Raw genomic sequence first — 19,291 nt, forward strand, 5'->3', positions numbered from 1 at the left:
TCTAGATCCTGTAGCACCACGCAGCCGCCGCTAGAGGGAGCCAGAAGCCAGCAACGCCAGGACACGTCGCGCACGCGCACTCCCGGGGGCTCCCCACCCGCTCGCGTGCTTACGTCACTTCCGGTGCGGGGTGCCGGACCGGCAGGGCGGGAGTGCGGGTCGGTTCTGTGCGTGCTGCCAGACGAGGCTCTCGCCGCCGATTGACCCGCGCTCCGCCCTGCATCCGGGCGGGTGAGTGCCCGTGAGGCCGGGGTGCGCCCGGGGGGCCGACCAGAGGGACCCCGAGAGGGAGGCCACACCGGAAGTGAGGGCCAGAGGAACGGGAGACCCCAGGAAATGGGGGCAGCTAGGGTGGGGGCGGATAGCCGGAAGTAAGGAGCCTCGGGAGGCCGCTTGGCTGGGTGTGGAGGCCCCCCGGGGGGGGGCTCCACTTCCGGCCTCTGATATTTGGGGTTCAGGGATGGGGGAGTGATGCTACATAAGATGCCTGGCTCTGGGTGGGGAAGATGGGGGACTTCACTCACAGATGAGCAGCTTCCCTGACCCCCCCCCATTCCAAGGAACAGTTTCCCCTTGGGTACTGATGATGTGCGCAACTAATACTGTGACAGTTAAACAGGGGGCTGAGGGTGTAGCTAGCAGGCACACAAGGCCCTCACTTCCATCCCAGCACTGCCAGGTAATAATAATAAACGAGAACACGGATGGTGAATGGGGGTGGGGAGGAGAATCAGCCCCCAAGTATGTATCATCTCTTTTCATCATTCTTCTATGATGGAAGCTTCCCAAGGCGTGAATGTGTTGTCTGTGGCTGTGTCCCTAACACCCATCAGCGCTGGTGCCTGACACATGGAAGGTGATCAGTAATTGTAGGATGCAGGAATGGATGGGGAAACTGACTCAGAGCTTTGGTGTCAACACTGGTGACTGCGGACTACAGAGCAGTAGGAACCCAGTGTTGAGAAAACGGATGGGAACCACCCAGGGGAAGTCAGGGAAGGCTTCACGGGTGGGGGGGGGGCATTGCTTTGGGGCCCCAAAGGTGATGAGTTGTCTTGGAGGCAACAATGGGGGAGGAAATACCAAGCAGTAGGTATCAGGAGTGGGTAAGGTGTTATGTGAGAACGATGGGTCATTTGTTTGGCCTGGCCGAGGGCCGAGTGTGGCTCTCGTAAGCAGAGCCCTGGGTTGGAATTTCATGTACCTGTTGATGGCTGTTGTGGAAACAGCCTCGGGTGGGTCCTGTGAAACCAGGATTGTTTTTCGGTTCCTCCCTCAACATGCCTTTGTCAAGCACATTAAACTCATCCAATAAATGTTTATGGAATACAGGTTATGTGTCTAATACAATGTTAAAGTGCTGTGTTCGTGTTAATGAGCCAAAACAGATAGGGTTATCTCTCATACGTTGCTTACAGGCAATGACAGGTGGAAGACATGCTTTGACAAAGACTTGTGGGAGGCCTGACACTGGAAGGCCAGCTGCTTGGAGCCAGTGCTCATTCTCATCTAGATTATTTCATTCTCACTATATGGTCTGCTCCCTCCTCATCACTGTCCTTTTTATATTGTTTTTTTTTCTTTGTTTGTGCCAGTTCTGGGGCTTGAACTCCCAGCCTGGGCCCTCTCCCTGAGCTTTTCCCTTAAAGAAGATTGGTGCTCTATTACTTGAGCCACAACTCTACTTTCAGCTGTGTGTGTGTGTGTGTGTGTGTGTCTGTCTGTCTGTCTGTCTGTCATGGGGCTTGAACTAAGCCTGGGCGCTGTCCCTGAGCTCTTCAGCTCCAGGCTACTGCCATACTCTTGAGCCAAGCCCCACTGCCCTTTTTCTAGAGGTTAATTGGAGATGAGTCTCAGGTCCTTTTGTGCCTGGGCTGGCTTTGAGCCTTGATCCTCAGATCTCAGCCTCCTGAGTAGCTGGGATGACACGCGTGAGCCACTGCTCTGGCTCAGCGTTTTTGTAGTTGATTGGAAGTCAGCGTCTCATGGACTTTCGGCGTTGGCTGCCTTTGCGGTGCAATCCTCAGATCTCAGCCTCCTGAGGATGGCAAGTGTGAGCCGCCGATCCCCGCTGTCCTCACCCTGTTATAGTAAGTCTGTTCTCCAGGCAGCAGTGTGAGCCTTGGGAAATTTAAATTAGATTGTCACCATACTGAAAATCCTCCGTGTTCTTTATGGAGGGTAGAAGTCAAAGTTCTTACCCATAGAGCGGTGGCTGAGTCACTGGGCCACCAGGAAGCCTCAGCATTCACCTGCCTAGTATTTCTATGTCTCCTTTGCTGTAGCCATACTCACTTCTTAAAAAGCCAGCCATGTCCGTTCCTGATGGCAAGGCTTGCTCCATCACCTCCCTCCTCTTTGCTTAAGGTATCTAGGGACACTTTCCTCACCACCTGTTTAAAAAGAAACTCCTGTTTCCACAACCTGCCTCTGCTTTCTCGTCACAGCACTTACCTCCTCTTAGAGTGGGTTTCTTTTTTTAAATTAGTATACTTTAGTTCTGCAGTGGTGGATTTCATTGTGACACTTTCCCACACCTGCTCACAACGATCACAGTATCATCCCCTCTATCACTCTGTCCCTAAAATAATTACTTTGTAATTTGATATTTATTATGAAGTTATCCCTAAAATAATTCCAACAGGGTTCATTGTTCTATTTTCAGACATCAATCAGTCAACTTCATCTAGAACCTCTCACTAACCTCCTTGTTAGCCCAATCTTCTCTCACTAATACCCACCCATATCTCTTTGGACCACATAGTTTATTATGTATCCACGATTGTCTCTATATGCACTGGAACCTAAGCTCAGTGAAGCAGGGTTCTTTGTTCCTTTCTATATCCCCACTACCTAGAAAGGGGCCTGGTACGACCTATGTGCTCCATATGTGCTGAATAGACTGGGTGAGATAGTTCAAGCTTGTCATCCAGCTTCTCAGGAGAGGGTCATGAGCTGAAGGCCAACCTTAACAAGGTTAGAGAGACCTTATTTTAAAAAATACAAAAAGGCTGGAGGCATATTGTAAACTAGCATGAATGAAGCCCTGGATTCCATCCCCAGTACCACAGCAAAAAGAAGAGGAAAAGAAAAAAATCTGCAGATGGATGAGGTGGCATTTAATCAGGACTTAGAGTGAATCATGGTGGGCCGTGGGTCAGGTGAGAATCTGGAGGGAGAGTGATGGGGAGGGATCAACATGCCCAGGATGAGAACATACCTTGGGAGGAAGGAAGCTGAATAGGGCAAGAAGTTGGGGTGCAAGAGATGGAGCAGACAGAGCCAAGATTTTGAGGGAGCAGCCTGCTTGGCCACTGACTCCAGTGGGCTGGAGTGGGCCAGATGCAATGAGGGCATCACGGTACATGCATGGCCTCCCGGGAGAAACCCTGCCCTCGGTGTGGAGCTCACAGTGAAGGACCAGTAATGGGTTGAGGACAAGAGCAGGGACTCTGGAACTGGGCAGTCCTGCTGCTGCCTTGCTCCTCGAATGTGTCAGTTGATTAAAAATGGTTCAGTGCTGGGAGCACGGCCTAGAGGTAGAGTGCTTGCCTAGCATGCACAAAGACCCAGGTTGATTCCTTGGTACCACATACATAGAAAAAGCTCAAGTGGTAGAGTACTAACCTTGAGAAAGCCTAAGGACTGTGCTCAGGCCCTGAGTTCAGGCCCCAGGACAAGAAAAAAAAAAAAAATGGTTCAGATTTTCCCAATGCAGACACTAGGATTAAGTTGACTGGAGACAAGAGAAGGGAGATTGGGGGGGGGGGAGGGAATGCCCACTGGTAGCTCACAGCTGTAATCCCAGCTACTCAGGAGGCTGAGATCTGAGGATCTCAGAAGCCAGCCCAGGCCAGAATGACCATGAGACTGATCTCCAATTAACTGCCAGAAAACTGGAAGTGACATTGTGACTTGAGGGTGCTAGCTTTGAGTGAGGAAGTTCAGGGACAGCACCCAGTCCCTGGGTTCAAGCCATAAAAAGAGAGAGAGGGAAAAGAACTAGAAGCATCAGGAAGAGCTTCCAGTAAGTGAAGCAGGTCTGGCAGGAAGCTTAGGCCACAAGAGTGAAGGGTGAGAGGGCTAGGAAGGGTCAGTTCATCAGTCTGTCATCAGCGGGGAACAATCTGTGGCATGTGGAGCATCTGCTAGACAGTATATGGGACAGTGGCTGGGGTCACTAGTCAAGTAGGTTTCTCCAGAGGCAGATCTGACCACTACATCTCCTCAATTACTTATGTATGTGCCGGGCGTGGTGGCTCATACCTGTAATCCCAGCTACTCAGGAGGCTGAGTTCTAAGGATCAAGGTTCAAAGCCAGCCCAGGCACAAAAGGACCTGAGACTCTTACCTTGAATTAACCTCTAGAAAACGGGAAGTGGTGCTGTGGCTCAAGGGTATGGTGGTAGCCTTGAGCTAAAGAGCTCAGGGACAGTGCCCAGGCCCAGTTTGAGCCCCAGGACCCACCAAAAAAGAAAAAAATTCATGGGGTCAGGAGTTTGGCCTAGTGGTAGAGTGCTTGCCTAGCATGCACAAAGACTAAAGTTTGATTCCTCGGTATGACATACATAGAAAAAAGCCAGTAGTGGTGCTGTGGCTCAAGTGGTAGAGTGCTAGCCTTTGAGAAAGCCCATAGCAGTGTTTAGGCCCTGAACCCAAGCCAATGACTGGCAAAAAACAAAAACAAAAACAATAAGCTCGGCATGGTGGCTAACACCTGTAATCCTAGCTACTCAGGAGGCTGAGATCTGAGGATTAAGGTACAAAGCCAGCCCAAGCATAAAAGGACCTGAGACTTTATCTCTAGTTAACTTCCAGAAAATGGGTAGTAGGGCTTGGCTCAAGGGTAGGGTGGTAGCTTTGAGCTGAAGAGCTCAGGGACAATGCCCAGGCCCAGGAGTAGAGTGGTAGCCAGGAGTTCAAGAGCTCAGAGACAGTGCCCAAACTGAGTTCAAGCCCCATGACCCACAAAAATAAATGAATAAATAAATAATAAATAATTCAAACAGTACACTAAAAAAAAAAAAAAGCTCTTCAGGGGCTGGGAGTTTGGCCTAGGGGTAGAGTGCTTGCTTAGCATGCACTAAGACCCAAGTTCGATTCCTCGGTACCACATACATAGAAAAAAGCTGGAAGTGGTGCTGTGGCTCAAGAAGTAGAGCTCTAGCCTTGAGAAAACCCAAGGACAGTGCTCAGGCCCTGAGTTCAAGGCCCAGGACTGGTAAAAAAAAAAAAAATCTCTTCAGGCCAGGCATGATAGCTCAAGCCCCATGACCCACAAAAAAAATAAAATGATAATAAATAATTTAAACAAACAGTACACTAAAAAAAAGTCTTCAGGCCAGGCGCAGTCGCTCATGCATGTAATCCTAGCTACTCAGAAAGCCAAGATCTGAAGATCAGGGTTCAAAGCCAACTAAGGCACAAAAGTCCTTGAGACTCTATGTCCAGTTAATCACTAGAAAAAGGGAAGTGGGGCTATGGCTCCTGGGGTAAGGCAGTAGCCTTGAGCTGAAGAGCTCAGGGGTAGACCCATGCCCAGAGTTCAAGCCCCATGGCCCACAATAAATAAATAAGTCTTCATTATCATTATGCTGTTGTCTGGATCTGTCAACTATTTCTCCATTTCTTTTAGCTCTTCCCACATAAAGGTGATTATGCAATCTGCCAATCCCCACTTTCTGTTAGTTTATAACTATCTCTAATTCCTTTTCATGGCTGAATAGTATCCCATTCCTATAGTATTTCTAATTATTTGTCATTGTAACCAATCCTATGGATGTGACACACTTTGTACATTTGTACAAATATATGTCCTAGAGGCAGAAGTGCCATGACTACTATAGTGGTTTTGTTTTGTTTTTGTTTTCCCAGTCCTGGAGCTTGAACTCAGGGCCTGGGTACTGTCCCTGAGCCCTCACTGTGCTTGGGCCCTGTCCTTGAGCCTCTTTATACTCAAGGCTAGCACTCTACCACTTGAGCCACAGAGCTGCTTCTGATTTTTTCTGAGTAATTTATTATGGATAGGATCTCACGGAATTTCCTGCCTAGGCTGTCTTCAAAGTGCAATCCTCAGCAATCAGCCTCCTGATTAGCTCGGATTACAGGCCTGAGCTACTGATGCCCAGCTCTTGGGTAGTTGTAGATTTTAATAGAGTCTGACAAGCTGCTTTCCACAGAGGCAGTTTTTGCTGTGAGAGCACTGCAGACTATTTTCATTTTCTGTCAATTAGAAGCTCCCAGTTGTTTGATTTAGTTACTTAGTGAGGAGTAAGGTGGTTGAACTCTTATAAGGATATACAAGGAAGCTGTCCTGTTTGATGAAGAGGGTGTATATTGAACCAGAGCAGCCTGGATGCCTTCCAGAAGATTCTGTGTCAGTCTGTACCTGAGGAAACTAGTTCAGAATCCAGTTCATTCCCCTTTGACGTCTGTGGTCCTGACAGAATCATCCCTGTCCCCCACATGCTGGGATTCACAGGTGCTGGGCCACAGTCCTATGTGTCTTAACCTGGCTTGGGGCCTCTGTGTCAGCAGGGATCCTGGTGGCTGATGTCAGAAGAAAGTGACTCTCTGAGAACCAGCCCCTCTGCGGCGTCGCTCTCTGAGAATGAGCTGCCACCACCCGCCGATCCTCCTGGCTACGAGTGCTCGCTGACCGAAGAACTGGTCCTCAAAGCCCGGGAGGAGCTGCAGGAGAAGCCCGAGTGGAGACTTCGGGATGTCCAGGCCCTTCGTGACATGGTGCGCAAGGAGTACCCCAACCTGAGCACGTCTCTGGACGACGCCTTCCTGCTGCGCTTCCTCCGGGCCCGCAAGTTTGACTACGACCGCGCTCTGCAGCTGCTGGTCAACTACCACAGCTGCAGGCGAAGCTGGCCTGAGGTCTTCAGTAACCTGAGGCCCTCGGCCCTCAAAGATGTCCTCAGCTCCGGGTTCCTCACCGTGCTGCCCCACACAGACCCCAGGGGCTGCCATGTCCTGTGCATCCGCCCAGGTACGGCCCTAGGCTGCCAGTCTGTAGTCTCCCCGAGACTGTCCCAGTGGTCCTGGGCCCTGTCCTTTCTCCTGGTCCTTTCCCCCCATCCATACTCAAAGCCCTTTTGCCAGCAGATGACTAGAACCTGGTCTGAGGAGGCAGGAGAATCTCTGCCCTTAGAGATGAAGGTGCAACAGCTCTTACCAGATCCTAGAACCAGGAGCAGAGGTCTACGTAGGAGCCAAGCCAGCTCTTCCTGGCCCTGCCTCTGCTGGATCATACATGTCTGCTGCCTTTTGCAAATCATCTTCCTTTTTTTTTTTTTTAACCCATCCTGTAGACTGCCAAAGCTAATAGCTTTCAGCTCTCAGATCTGCCCGGCCCTCAATTTAAGTGCCCTCAGTGCAAATTCTAGCTTTCCAGGAAGAGAATCTGGTGGGCTAAGGAATGGTTCTCACTCAGGATATAGGCCTGGCTTTCAACACCTTTCTGCAAAGAGCATTTTGAAGGATGTCCCCGTGTCAGGGTGCTAGAACTGCCACCCTGGAATTTGCTATCCCATTCTCTTCATGAGACCAAATGCTTCTCCTGTGGTAGTGTTTCCCATTCCTCTCACAGCCTGCCTGCTTCCCACTAGACCAGAACAAATGGAAAGGAAGATTGCTTTTCCCAAGCAAGCCAAAAATGGAGATGGCAAAGAGCATAGGTATCCGTTGTGGCCCGGATCAGTACCCTCTTCCACCTAGAAGATGGAGGCCAGAGGGAGGAAGCAACTTGTCCAAGACCTTAGCTACGAGATCTAAGCTGTCTCATTTCAGAGTTCATGTTTTAACCTCAGCACTCACTTGCATTTCCATTTCCAAATGTGCTGCCGGGTTTGGAGCTTAGAAGCATCCGTTGCCATGTAGGGTCACTAATAGTGCTTTGTTTTTTCTTTTCTTTTCTCTTTTCATGCCAGTCTTGTGGCTTGAACTCAAGAGACTAGACACTGCTCCTGAGCTCTTTTTGTTCAAGGCTAGCACCCTACCATTTGAGCCACAGCTCCATTTCTGGGTTGTTTTGTTTTTATTTTTGTTTTTCGATGGTTAATTGGAGATAAGAGTTTTATGGACTATCTTACCTGGGCTGGCTTTGAACCACAATTCTCAGAACTCAGGCTCTGACTAGCTAGGATTATAGGCATGAAGCACTAGTGCACAGCTCAAGACCTTGAATATGTTTGTCCTATTTTGAAACAGCATTTCTGTAACAATGTCCATCTCTTATGACCTTAGACAGATGGATTCCAAGCAACTACCCATTTACCGAAAACATCCGGGCCATATACTTGACATTAGAAAAACTCATTCAGTCTGAAGAAACGCAGGTGAATGGAATTGTCATTCTCACAGACTACAAAGGAGTGAGCTTATCGAAAGCGTCTCATTTTGGTCCTTTTATAGCCAAAAAGGTGATTGGCATCCTCCAGGTATGTCTCCCCTTTGCTGTGTGCCCATTCTGTGATTGTTCTGGCTTTCTCTAGGTCCCTTTGCTGCAGGTTTCATGGGATTCCACAAACTCACTTCCCAACCTGCAACGGGAAATAATCTTCAGTCCCATCTGTCATGGCTGTCAGCAGGGTCCTAGTTTTTTCTAGAGATGGTACCTCCTGTCTGAAAAAGATCAGTGTTAGGGCAAGAGTCTAAAACAAAACCCAGAAACTATGCTGCTGTCCAGAGTGGAGCCTCTGATGTGGGACTGGGTTTCGGTCAGTGCCCAATACCTCATCTTCTGCACTTCAGAAAGAACACAAGTTGCTAGGACCTGTAAGGTCCCTTCCGTAGCCTCCCACTGTTCAGTGCCCACAAGGTGCTATTACAGTCATCACAACCCACTCCATCCTCCAGAGAATCTTCCGAGTTAAGCAAGCCAAGACATTTTCTTTACAATGGGGAAATAGACCTAGGGAATATGGCTGCAGCGTCACAGTGGTAAAGGATTTCTTTCTTTTCTTTTTTGTCCAGTCCTGGACTTTGAGCTCGGGGCTTGGGAACTATCCTTGGGCTTTCTCAAGGCTAGAATTCTACCACTTGAGCCACAGCACCACTTCTGGCTTCTTTCTATGTGTGTGGTACTGAGGAATTGAACCCAGGTTTTCATGCATGCTAGGCAAGCACTTTACCACTGGGCCAACCTCCGGCCCCTGAATTTCTTTTTATTCAGAACACCTCTGGGCACTGCTTCTTGTGACTTATGGTGTACCAATAGGTCAGTAGTTTCTCATATTGAGTTCCACAAATGTACCTGCTGTGCTCTCTTTGTTATTTAAATAGATCACGAACCTATTTATTTGGTCATTGCTGTCAACTTGATATCTGATTTTGACCCAGTTAACCACTTTCTTTAGTTCCATGGGGGTGGGGGGTAATTTTTTGTGTGTGTCAATACCAGGGTTCCAACTCAGGAACTTGAGGTTCTGCTTTTGCACTCTACTTTTGTACTTCAACCATGCCTCCAGTCTGGCATTTTGCTGAGCTGATAACTCTGATTCTCCAGATCTCAGCTCTCTAAGCAGTAAGGATTATAGGCATGAGCCATTGGCACGCAGCTTTTTTTATGTTTTGTTTCGTTTTTTGAGATAGGCCCACTATGTAGTCCGGGCTAGCCTTGTAGTCTAAGCTGGCCTTGTGGCCTTGAACTTGTGGCCTTCTTCCTCAGTCTGAGTCACACTGATAGTGAGAGTATACTACACCTGGTTTAATGTGTTTTAGGTGGTTTTTGTTTTAGTGCCTGTGAACTGCTGGGCGCAGAGGCTCACGCCTATAATCCTAGCTACTCAGGAGGCTGAGCTCTGAGGACTGTGGTTCAAAGCCAGCCTGGGCACTAAAGCCACTAAAGTCCATGAGACCCTTCTCCAATTAACCATCAGAAAACTAGAAGTGGTGCTGTGGCTCAAGGGGTGGGGTGGTAATCTGGAGCTGAAGAGCTCAGGGACTAATGCCCACGCCCAGAGATCAAGTCCCATGACCAACCAAAAAAAAGAAAGAAAAATGCTCTGCCTCTGAGGTACACCCTCTGACCTTTACACTGACTTGATGCCTCCAGCTGAGTAGCAGTGTCAGGGTAGGGTTTGGGATGTGTTTTCCCAGTACTGCAAAATTATCTAGAGGAGACACAAGTTCCAGTGCTAATATACAAGCTTAGGAGATATCGTATGAATTTCACCAGAAACATCCAAGTATTAAAGGCTGTAAACAGGACTACAGTTAAGGAAATGCATTTGATTGAATGTATTTTACTAAATGCCTTACCTGCCTTGCAGTCTTTTGGCAACCCTCACCTAGAGATCAATCCATGTTGGTTCAAACTATTTTTGGGGGGAGGGGGGGTCAGTTTTGGTACTTGAACTCTGGGCCCGGGTGCTGCCCCTGAGCTCTTCAGCTCAAGACTACTGCCCTACCCATCGAGCCACAGTACCACTTTTGGTTTTCTCGTGATAAATTGGAGTTAAAAGTCTCTTGGATTTTTTAGTGCCTGAGATAGCTTTGAACTACGATCCTCAGATTTCAGTCTCCTGAGTAGCTAGGATTATAGGCATGAGCCACCACGCCTGGTGATTCAAACTATTTTTGCTTAGTAGAGGGGCAGCTGTCTGTTTACCTAACCCCCTCTAACCTAGTCTTGCTCCCCAGGAGAGACTCCCCTAAGGCTGCTCTTCCTGTGTGGCCCCAATGGGACTGTCTTTGAGGAGTCACAGCAGACCATTATTGGGGTTTAGCATGAGTTAATGTAGAGGCTGGCTATGTAGAAACTGCAGCTGTTCTAACATCCTGTTTCCTTTCTCCTTTCCACAGGATGGTTTCCCCATTCGGATCAAAGCAGTCCACATAGTAAATGAACCTCGAATATTTAAAGGCATTTTTGCTATAATTAAGCCATTCCTAAAGGAGAAAATAGCAAACAGAGTAAGTAAGGCTTTTTTTTTTTTTTTTTTTTTTTTTTTACCCTAGTCCTGGGGCTTGGGCACTGGCCGTGAGGAATAGAATTCACAGCTTCATGCATGCTAGTCAAGTACTCTTACCATTAAGCCATATTCCCAGCCCTAGGAAGGCCTTTAATTTTATGTCTTTGTTGTTATTTTCATTTTTCCCTCAACTTAGTTGAGACTTCAAGTATTTAACTTTTTGCCCTGAAACTAATTTGGAAAATATGACATTATTAGGTAAATGCAAATGAACAGTCCTTTTTCTTTTTCTGTCGGTCATGGGACTTGAACTCAGGGCCTGGGTGCTGTCCCTGAGAGTTTTCACTCAAGAATAGTGCTCTATCACTCTGAGCCACAGTACAGCTTGCAGTTTTCTGGTGGTTCATTGGAGATAAAGGTCTCACAGATTTTCCTGCCTGAGCCGGCTTTGTACCATAACCCTCAGATCTCAGTCTCCCAAGTAGTTAGGATTACTGGCGAGAGCCACCGAGTGCCCAGCTGAGGAACCTTTGTTACCACCTCTTTCAGCATGTACCCAAAGGGAATTTGCTGTATGATTGATCGCCTGAAAACCCATGTCTCTGTGCTCTGTTTCATATCCTTCCAGTTCTTCCTCCACGGGTCTGACCTGAACTCTCTCCATACAAGCCTCCCAAGAAACATTCTCCCCAAGGAATACGGGGGCACAGCTGGAGAGCTGGACATTGCCACCTGGAATGCGGTGCTGCTGGCCTCAGAGGAGGCTTTTGTGAAAGAGTTCTGCCAGCCTGTCCCTGCCTGTGACAGCATCCTGGGCCAGGCACTGCTGCATGAGAGGCTGACCTCAGATGTACAGTGTGATGACTCCGTGCGTGCTGTCAAGTCTCAATTGTACTCTTGCTATTAACCAGTACCCAGGGAGCATTGCCCCACCCAGATTCCTCCCTTACTTCTTCAGATACTCAGAAGAACTTAAGGTGCCAACGTCTCAGTCTTGCTCTCTGTATTTAAATGGCAGAACCACAGGGAGAGTACCACAGGCAAACCCATCATGGGGGGTGAAGCCTTTGGTCACTCGACTGTTCCAGGGAAGACATGGAAAGTGTCCTCAGCGATTCCCAGACTCCCAGACTGCAACTATTGATCTGGAAGCTGCCTCTGGTTTTTATGTATCTCAGAAACAAAGAAAGTGCGAGCCAAACACACCGATCTCCGCTCCAGGAGAAAAAAAACACCAGATCAGCCCAGTCAGCATTATTCTTCTGAAACCATTTGGCCAAATCCACAAGGTGACCAAATGTGAGGCACTGGGATTCTGTCTTTCCCGTGATCTATAGCTGCAGACCTTTGTTCATCGGAAAGCTTCAGGCTTGAGTTCTAGGCCCCAGTGGGTCTTTAAAAGTACCTGCACTGGCTAGTGGGAGCCCCAGAGTTGATGCGGCACTGACCAGTCTTGGAAGCTAGGGACTTCAAAGCACCTTGACATTCCTTTATTTGGATCTTGCAGTAGAAACCCCTAATCCCACCTCCACCCTCAAATCCATAAAGCCTTAGCCCTGATTCTTAACAGAATCATACAGTGTATGATTTTTGCTCCATGTAATAGACTGATTTTAGGCCTGTAAAATTCTGACCTGGGGATCAGAGACCTGCACCTGGGGTGTGAGAACTATGGACAGCTCAAGCCTTCTTTGGCTGTTGCAGTTCTGGTATTGATGTTAAGCTAGTTACGTTTTCTGCCTAGAGAGCTGGCTGACTGGGTCCTGATACTTTCCTTCTTTTTTTTTGGTGTCAGTTCTGGGGCTTGGACTCAGGGCTGAGCACTGTCCATAGGTTTTCTCAAGGCTAGAGCTCTCCCACTTGAGCCACAGTCCCACCTCCGGCTTTTTCTATGTATGTGGTACCAAGGAATTGAATCCCAGGTCTTCATGCATTCTAGGCAAGCACTCTTACCACTAGGCCAAACTAGGCCCTGGGTCTGGATATTTTGTGATCTATACACAACCTTCCCATGAGGAAGCGTCACTATTTGCTCTTAAAGAAACCGATGTGTCTATTCCTAGGACTCAGCTCTTTTGTAGTGATGGCTAAACTGAAAATGAGGACCATTTTTGTGATGACCAAGTGAGGTGACATGAATCCTGTATGAATTCCTTCTCTCCCTGAGACAATATTGTATTGTTAGCCTGGTTCCAATACACGAACTGCTTAAATTTCATTCCTGGAGATGCACCGGGGCAGGTTCTGGAAGTATCCAGGGCTCCATCCTCTCAGACCACTGCAATGCTTTTCTTTCTCTGCTGGGAGGACCAGTTGGCCTAAATGTTCATTTTTGATGTCAGCATTTAGATTGGTTTTGTCAAGATTTTAGCCTTAATTTAAACATCAAGAAAGGAGGGGTTCATCTGATAGCTCTTAACCTCTTCTGATTCACCCCATGCAATTATGAAATTAGTGACAAATTCTACCTATTGTATGTGATTATACTCTACATTCATTCAACTAAACAGGCATATCCAAAGCTCTGGTGTTCAAAATTGACAGGCTAAGATTGGTTGGATGAATTTACTTACCTCATTATTGCCAATTGTAGGGAAAGTTACTTTCATTATAGGTACTACTCCTGGGTCTGCTCCAGTCCTGGCTGAGCTAGAAGTGCCAAAATGTAGACCCCCCTCCCTGGCTGCCGATGTGTCTCCGGCAGGGCCAACTTGATGCCAAGTAGAAAGACCAGGTAGATGGGTCAGAACCCAGGGACCTGAACAGGAGAACCCACTAAAAACTTTCTTTATAGCCTGAGGGGAAGAGTTTGAGAAAAAGAGAGAGAGAGAGAGAGAGAGAGAGAGAGAGAGAGAGAGAGAGAGAGAGAGAGAGAGAGAGAGAGAGAGAGAGAAGACCACAACAAAAACTAGGCAAAGAGAAGGATGAGTCACTCAGTTTCACCAAGTTCCCGGGTTCAAATCCTGCGTCCTATTCCTGGCCAGTCATCTTTTATCTATGTGACTCCATGCAATGGATAGTCAAGCTCAGTGGAACGTATCTCAAGGGCTCACAGGCTCTTTCCCATGTCTAGTTCAAGCTGGAGCTGTTTCATTCAGCCTCTGAAAGGGGCAACCTGAGCTCCTCTGCCTCCTGGAGTATCTAGGCTTTGGGCTTCAAAGAGAGATTCCATAGTCCTGGCACACCTTGGAAGTGTTGCAGCAAGCTGTGAAGCCATGCAGAGTGTTATGTTCTCCTGCAGGCTGCAGTGAGCTTCCTGTGGTGAAGCCTCACAAACCTGGGAGCTCAGCAAGGCTGGGTGGAATGGGGAAGACGAAGGAATAGGGTATTAGGAGAAAAGGAATTCCAGTTTTTCTCTTGCTTCTCTGGTCTTAAGTGAGCCGTTTAACATCCCTGAATTATTACAGGACAAAGGAAATGAAACCCTCTGGTTTCTGGGATCTCACAGCTTTTCTGCCATAAGACATTGTATCTTTGTAGACTTATTTCCTATCTCTCTGTTATTAGGAAATTTAGGTCAGAATAAACTGCCATGTAAAGCTCCAGATGTTATGTGTTAACTGAGAAATAGAGAAGTCCTGTTCCCCCCACCCCCAAGGAGTTGGGGGTGATAAGCATTTCTCCCTAACTCTTAGGTGACATTAAGGCTTTACTATGAACATTTCTGTAAATATCCCCCTACTCTCAGATCAGTGCTGGATTTACTTTTTCATCTGGGCCGCAGCATATCTCTCTGTGGCTATGGTGGCATTATGATACCTCATTTTCAAGTTAATATTTCAGGATTTCCTTTCCAGCCTTTCATTGAGGGAATGAAAAAACATTAACTAATGCTAAAATTGTGGCTGTCCCTTGGCCCTGAGAAGCCTGGACATAACACATGGACTACTCAGGAAAGATGCCTGTCCTACAAAGACACACAGATGTATTTGCAACTAGCTGGGGTTTTGTTGGTTTTAAATCTCACTGGCAGCTTCTTTAGCCCACAGTGACCTGCTGTTACGAGCTGTGTAGATAAGCCTTCCTGGCATATCCGGTAGAAACCTGTTGACCGGTAGAATACTTGAAACCGCTGTGGCCAGCCCCCGGGTACCACACTCTGATGAGGTGGGAGCCAGGCTCACTTCCAGCCCAGTCACATTCCTTGCTTCAAACTGAAATTCAATTTGCCTTTGAGTATAGGAATGTGGAGTACTTAGTTTGTCTTGATCAAAAGTTTTATTTTTTTAGTGCATTTTTCTAAGAGTGGTGAAGATAGTAATTTTAGTATGCATGTCTGGATCCTAAAGAATAAAAATCCCTGTGTACTGTTGAGTATATTCAGTTCTTTTGTGACAGTGTCCTTTTTTTATTTTCTTGTCAGTCATAGGGCTTGAACTCTGGGCCTGGGTGCTGTCCCTGAGCTCTTCAGCTCAAAGCTAGCACTTTACCACTTGAGCCACAGTATCACTTTCAGTTTTCTGGTGATTAACTGAAGAATCTCATAGACTTTCGTGCCCAGGCTGGCTTTGAGCCATGATCCTCAGATCTCAGCCTCCTGAGTAACTAGGATTACAGGCATGAGCCACCACACCCGGTCCGGCTGACCGTGTTCTTTTGGATAAAGATTGTGAGGTTTGGAAGGGGCACTGTGGCTGATGGTGTGCTATCTCCAAAGGTTGTATGTTCTGAGGCCACACTAATGTGTGCAAAAGAAAGCAGAGGTAGGTAGGTAGAAAGTAGCTGAGAAATTATGCATATGTTTCAGTTCTCAGCTGTGTTCTGGTACCCCCACACCTGGAATCCTAGCTATTTCAGAGGCTGAGATTGTTAGGATCAAGGTTCAAGGCCAGCCTAAGAAGAAAAAAACTTCACAGGATACTCCACCAAAGAAAGAGCTGATGGAAAGCCAAATCTAGATCAGTTGTGTCCAGGTGCACACCTAGACAGGGAATGAGAACCTAGCTCAGAAACAGTAAGTTTAAATCATTATTGGAGACAGGCAGACGGAGGGACACATGGACAGACAGACAGACGAAAAGATGCAGGGACAAATGTACGGAAGGACAAATGATGGACAGACGACTGATGGGCAGACAGATGGAGGGACGGACAGTCGGACAAATGGATGGATAGGCACATGGATTAAGAGTCACGTTATATAATATCAGATCTATCTCATGAGTAGGCAGGATTATAGGTGTGGGCCACTGATACCCAGCTCACAGAACATACCTAAGTTGTAACATTTTATTCCAGAAACAAGTGGAGGAGCAATGGAGTTGCAGCTTGATTGGTACCTTTCATGCTAGGCTCTTTCCCAACCTGTCTCCTTTGTGTTTGCAGGAGTTCACACTGTTCCGGGGGAGACAGCAGCCAGGTCCCTGTGGTATGTCTAGAGTACAGGTAAAGAGGTGAGAAACCCTCCCACAAGATGGAGGCTCCCTGCCGGCTCCTGGGGACCCCACAGGTTTTAGGCCCTCCTCATGAGGAATGATTTCAAGTCAAAACACTGGCCTTTCCCCCTGACAGCCATAGAATTGCCCTTGCTGTAGACCTTGCTGAAACTGAATCATCTCCCTCTCCTTCCCACACATACCCTGTGGTTGTAAAAGAGATAACCTAGGAACTAAGGGCCCAACTATTTGACTTGTCTGCTATAAACAGATGTTTCCCAATAACTCAGGATTCCACCTCTGCACAATGAACCCCTTCCCCAGTTCCCATCCTGCCCTGCTTCCTGTGACAAACTACCCCACCTGACTTCACTCTCCAGCCTAATTAAAGGAGACCTCAGTTGTAAGAGAGCATATCACTGTCTGTCTGTCTCAGGCTTTTGCCAGAAGTAAGTCTGCTGAGCTCACTTTCTGCCCTTTGATTGTGATACCCTCATGACTCAGTTTCCTTACATACCATAGTACAGCCAGCTCTTCAGGATAGCCAGCTCTACTGTTTCTTACTCTAGAAAACAGATGCCAGGGGCTGCGAGTGTGGCCTAGTGGTAGAGTGTTTGCCCAGCATGCACAAAGCCCTGGATTTGGTTCCTCAGTACCACATACAAAGAAAAAGCCAGAAGTAGTGTTGTGGCTCAAGTGGTAGAGCACTAGCCTTGAGATAGCACAAGGGCAGGGCCGGGAGCATAGCCTAGTGGCAGCATACACAAAGCCCTGGGCTCGATTCCCAGTAACCACATATACAGAAAAAAGCTGAAAGTGGCTCAAGTGGCAGAGTGCTAGCCTTGAACAAAAAGTGTCCAAGGACAGTGCCCAGACCCTGAGTTCAAGCCCCAGGACTGGCAAAAGGAAAAAGAAAACATGTCAACAGTGCCAATGCTTTCCCACACAGCCGGGCTCTCGGGATGAATGGTGGTGCTTTCCTGTGTTTGGAGCAGCAGCACCTTCTCTTGGCCTATGCCTCACAGTATGGGTCAGGCCCTCTCAGGCTATGGCAGCAATGACATGTTGCTGCCTTTAATGCTAATAAATAGGAATAGGATAGGGCTCAGTGGTTTTTAGTATGTACAGGTTCAATCTCCAGTTACCCCACTCCCCTGGCCAAAAAAAGTCAGAAACAAGTGGCTTACCTGTAATCCTAGCTACTCAGGAAGCTGAAACCTGAGGATCATGGTTCCAAGCCAGCCCAAGCAAGAAAATCCAGGAGGCTGTCTCCAGTCAACCACTGAAACACTGGAAGTAGAGCTGTGGCTCGAATAATAGAACCCTCGCTTCAAGTGAAAAAGCTCAGGGAGCTGGGTGCCATGGCTCACACCTATAATTTTAGCTACTCAGGAGGCTGAGATCTGAGGATCAAGGTTCAAGGACAGCCTGGGCATAAAAGGACCTGATACTCATCTCCAATTAACCTCTAGAAAACGGGAAGTGGGGCTTAGCTCAAGAGTGGGGTGGTAGCCTTGAGCTGAAGAACTGAGGGAGAACATCTAGGCCCAGGGGTAAAAGCTCAGGGACACTCAGGTGCTGAGTTTAAGCCCCAGGACCAGCACTTGAACATGCCTCTGATCTCAAAGCCAAGACCCTCGATCTGCAGCCCTTGGGGAGACAAAAGGACTCGTGCCTAATGATGAAACACCAGATGACTTGTCTGGAACGAGATGACACTGTGAGATCCAATGACTCAAAATACTGTCCCTGATTTTAAAAGTATGCTCCGGGCTCACTCAAAATGCTGGCATTTTTATGTGTAATTCAGCACTCACATGCACATTCACTCGAGTCGTAAATGAGTTCCTTCTTAGGGTATGACAAAAAAGCCTAAGGGATACTGCCCCTCAGTTTTTTGTTTTGTTTTGGTGTTTTGGGCTTGACCTCTGGGCCTGCGCTTTGTTCCTGAGCTCTTCAACTCAAGGCTACCACTCTATCACTTAGGCCACAGGGCCACTTCCAACTGCCCCTGAATTTTAAAGAAAATTTCCTATTTCAAATTAATGTCAAAGTCATGAGAGAGAAAAAAAGGAAAAACTTTATTGGACTTTCTTACATGATTTTACAGTTTAGTATTGCTTTGATTTTGAATTACATAAGGCAAAGGACAGGGCACTAAAACATTTTTGAAGTTCAGAACTGTTAAAAGCTCTTACTGTGGCTCCCCAACTATGAAGGAAAGAATGTGCTCTATGGTGGTAACAAGGGCCATGCCCACTACTTAGCAACCTTGGCGACTTAATTTCCACATAGGAACCTGTCACAAGCCACTGGTGTAAAGAATGTGGTTCTGCCACAAAGCCCTGCTTCCCTAACCTCACCCCCAAGCAAGCTGACACCACCCTGTCTGCTTCATCACCTACAAATACCTAAAAGACAGCTTCCATCAGATTCCAAATATTTCTTTTAACTCTCTTTTTCATCACACCGAGAGCAGTGATCTTGTCCAGAGTGCTTACAATGGGTTGAACATTCTACAATTTTTTTTTTGTCAGTTGTGGGGCTTGAACTCAAGGCCTGGGCATTGTTCCCGAGTCTCTATGTGCTCAAAGGAAGCATTCTAGTACTTAAGCCACAGCACCACTACTAGTTTTGGAGTGGTTAATTGCAGATAAGTGTCTCACGGTGGGCTTTTAACAGGGAACCTCAGATCTCCACTGGTGCCTGGCATTAGTCTTTTGTGTGGGGGTGGGGGTGGGTCATTTTGGGCTTGAAATCTGGGCCTGGGTGCTGTCCCTGAGCTCCTCAGCTCAAGGCTACCACCCTACCCCTAGAACCACAGCCCCACCTCCCTTTTTCTAGTAATGAACCGGAGGTTAAGAGTCTCTTGTTTCTTCATGCCCCAGCTGTCTTTGCTGGCTTTGAACCTCGATCCTCAGATCTCCAGGATCATTGCTAAGGGACCTCCTCAAACCTTGTGATAAAACTTGCTTCCCACCTAAATAAATCAAC

The 19,291-nt window shown here is 47.5% G+C and overlaps 1 protein-coding gene across 1 annotated transcript; it reads left to right on the forward strand.

Annotated features, from left to right (window-relative positions):
* The first annotated feature begins 81 nt into the window (after positions 1–81).
* Ttpal (alpha tocopherol transfer protein like) lies at positions 82–12,154 on the forward strand. Its single transcript, XM_090352401.1, has 5 exons — positions 82–231; positions 6,538–6,997; positions 8,254–8,447; positions 10,813–10,923; positions 11,551–12,154. The coding sequence occupies exons 2-5, from the start codon at positions 6,553–6,555 to the stop codon at positions 11,827–11,829; spliced, it is 1,029 nt and encodes a 342-aa protein (XP_090208527.1). The 5' UTR covers positions 82–231; positions 6,538–6,552; the 3' UTR covers positions 11,830–12,154.
* Positions 12,155–19,291: the final 7,137 nt, after the last annotated feature.

This window comes from Megascapheus bottae, chromosome 18, assembly GCF_031878675.1.
Source record: "Megascapheus bottae isolate mThoBot1 chromosome 18, mThoBot2.hap1, whole genome shotgun sequence".
NCBI classification, from domain to species: Eukaryota; Metazoa; Chordata; class Mammalia; order Rodentia; family Geomyidae; genus Megascapheus; species Megascapheus bottae.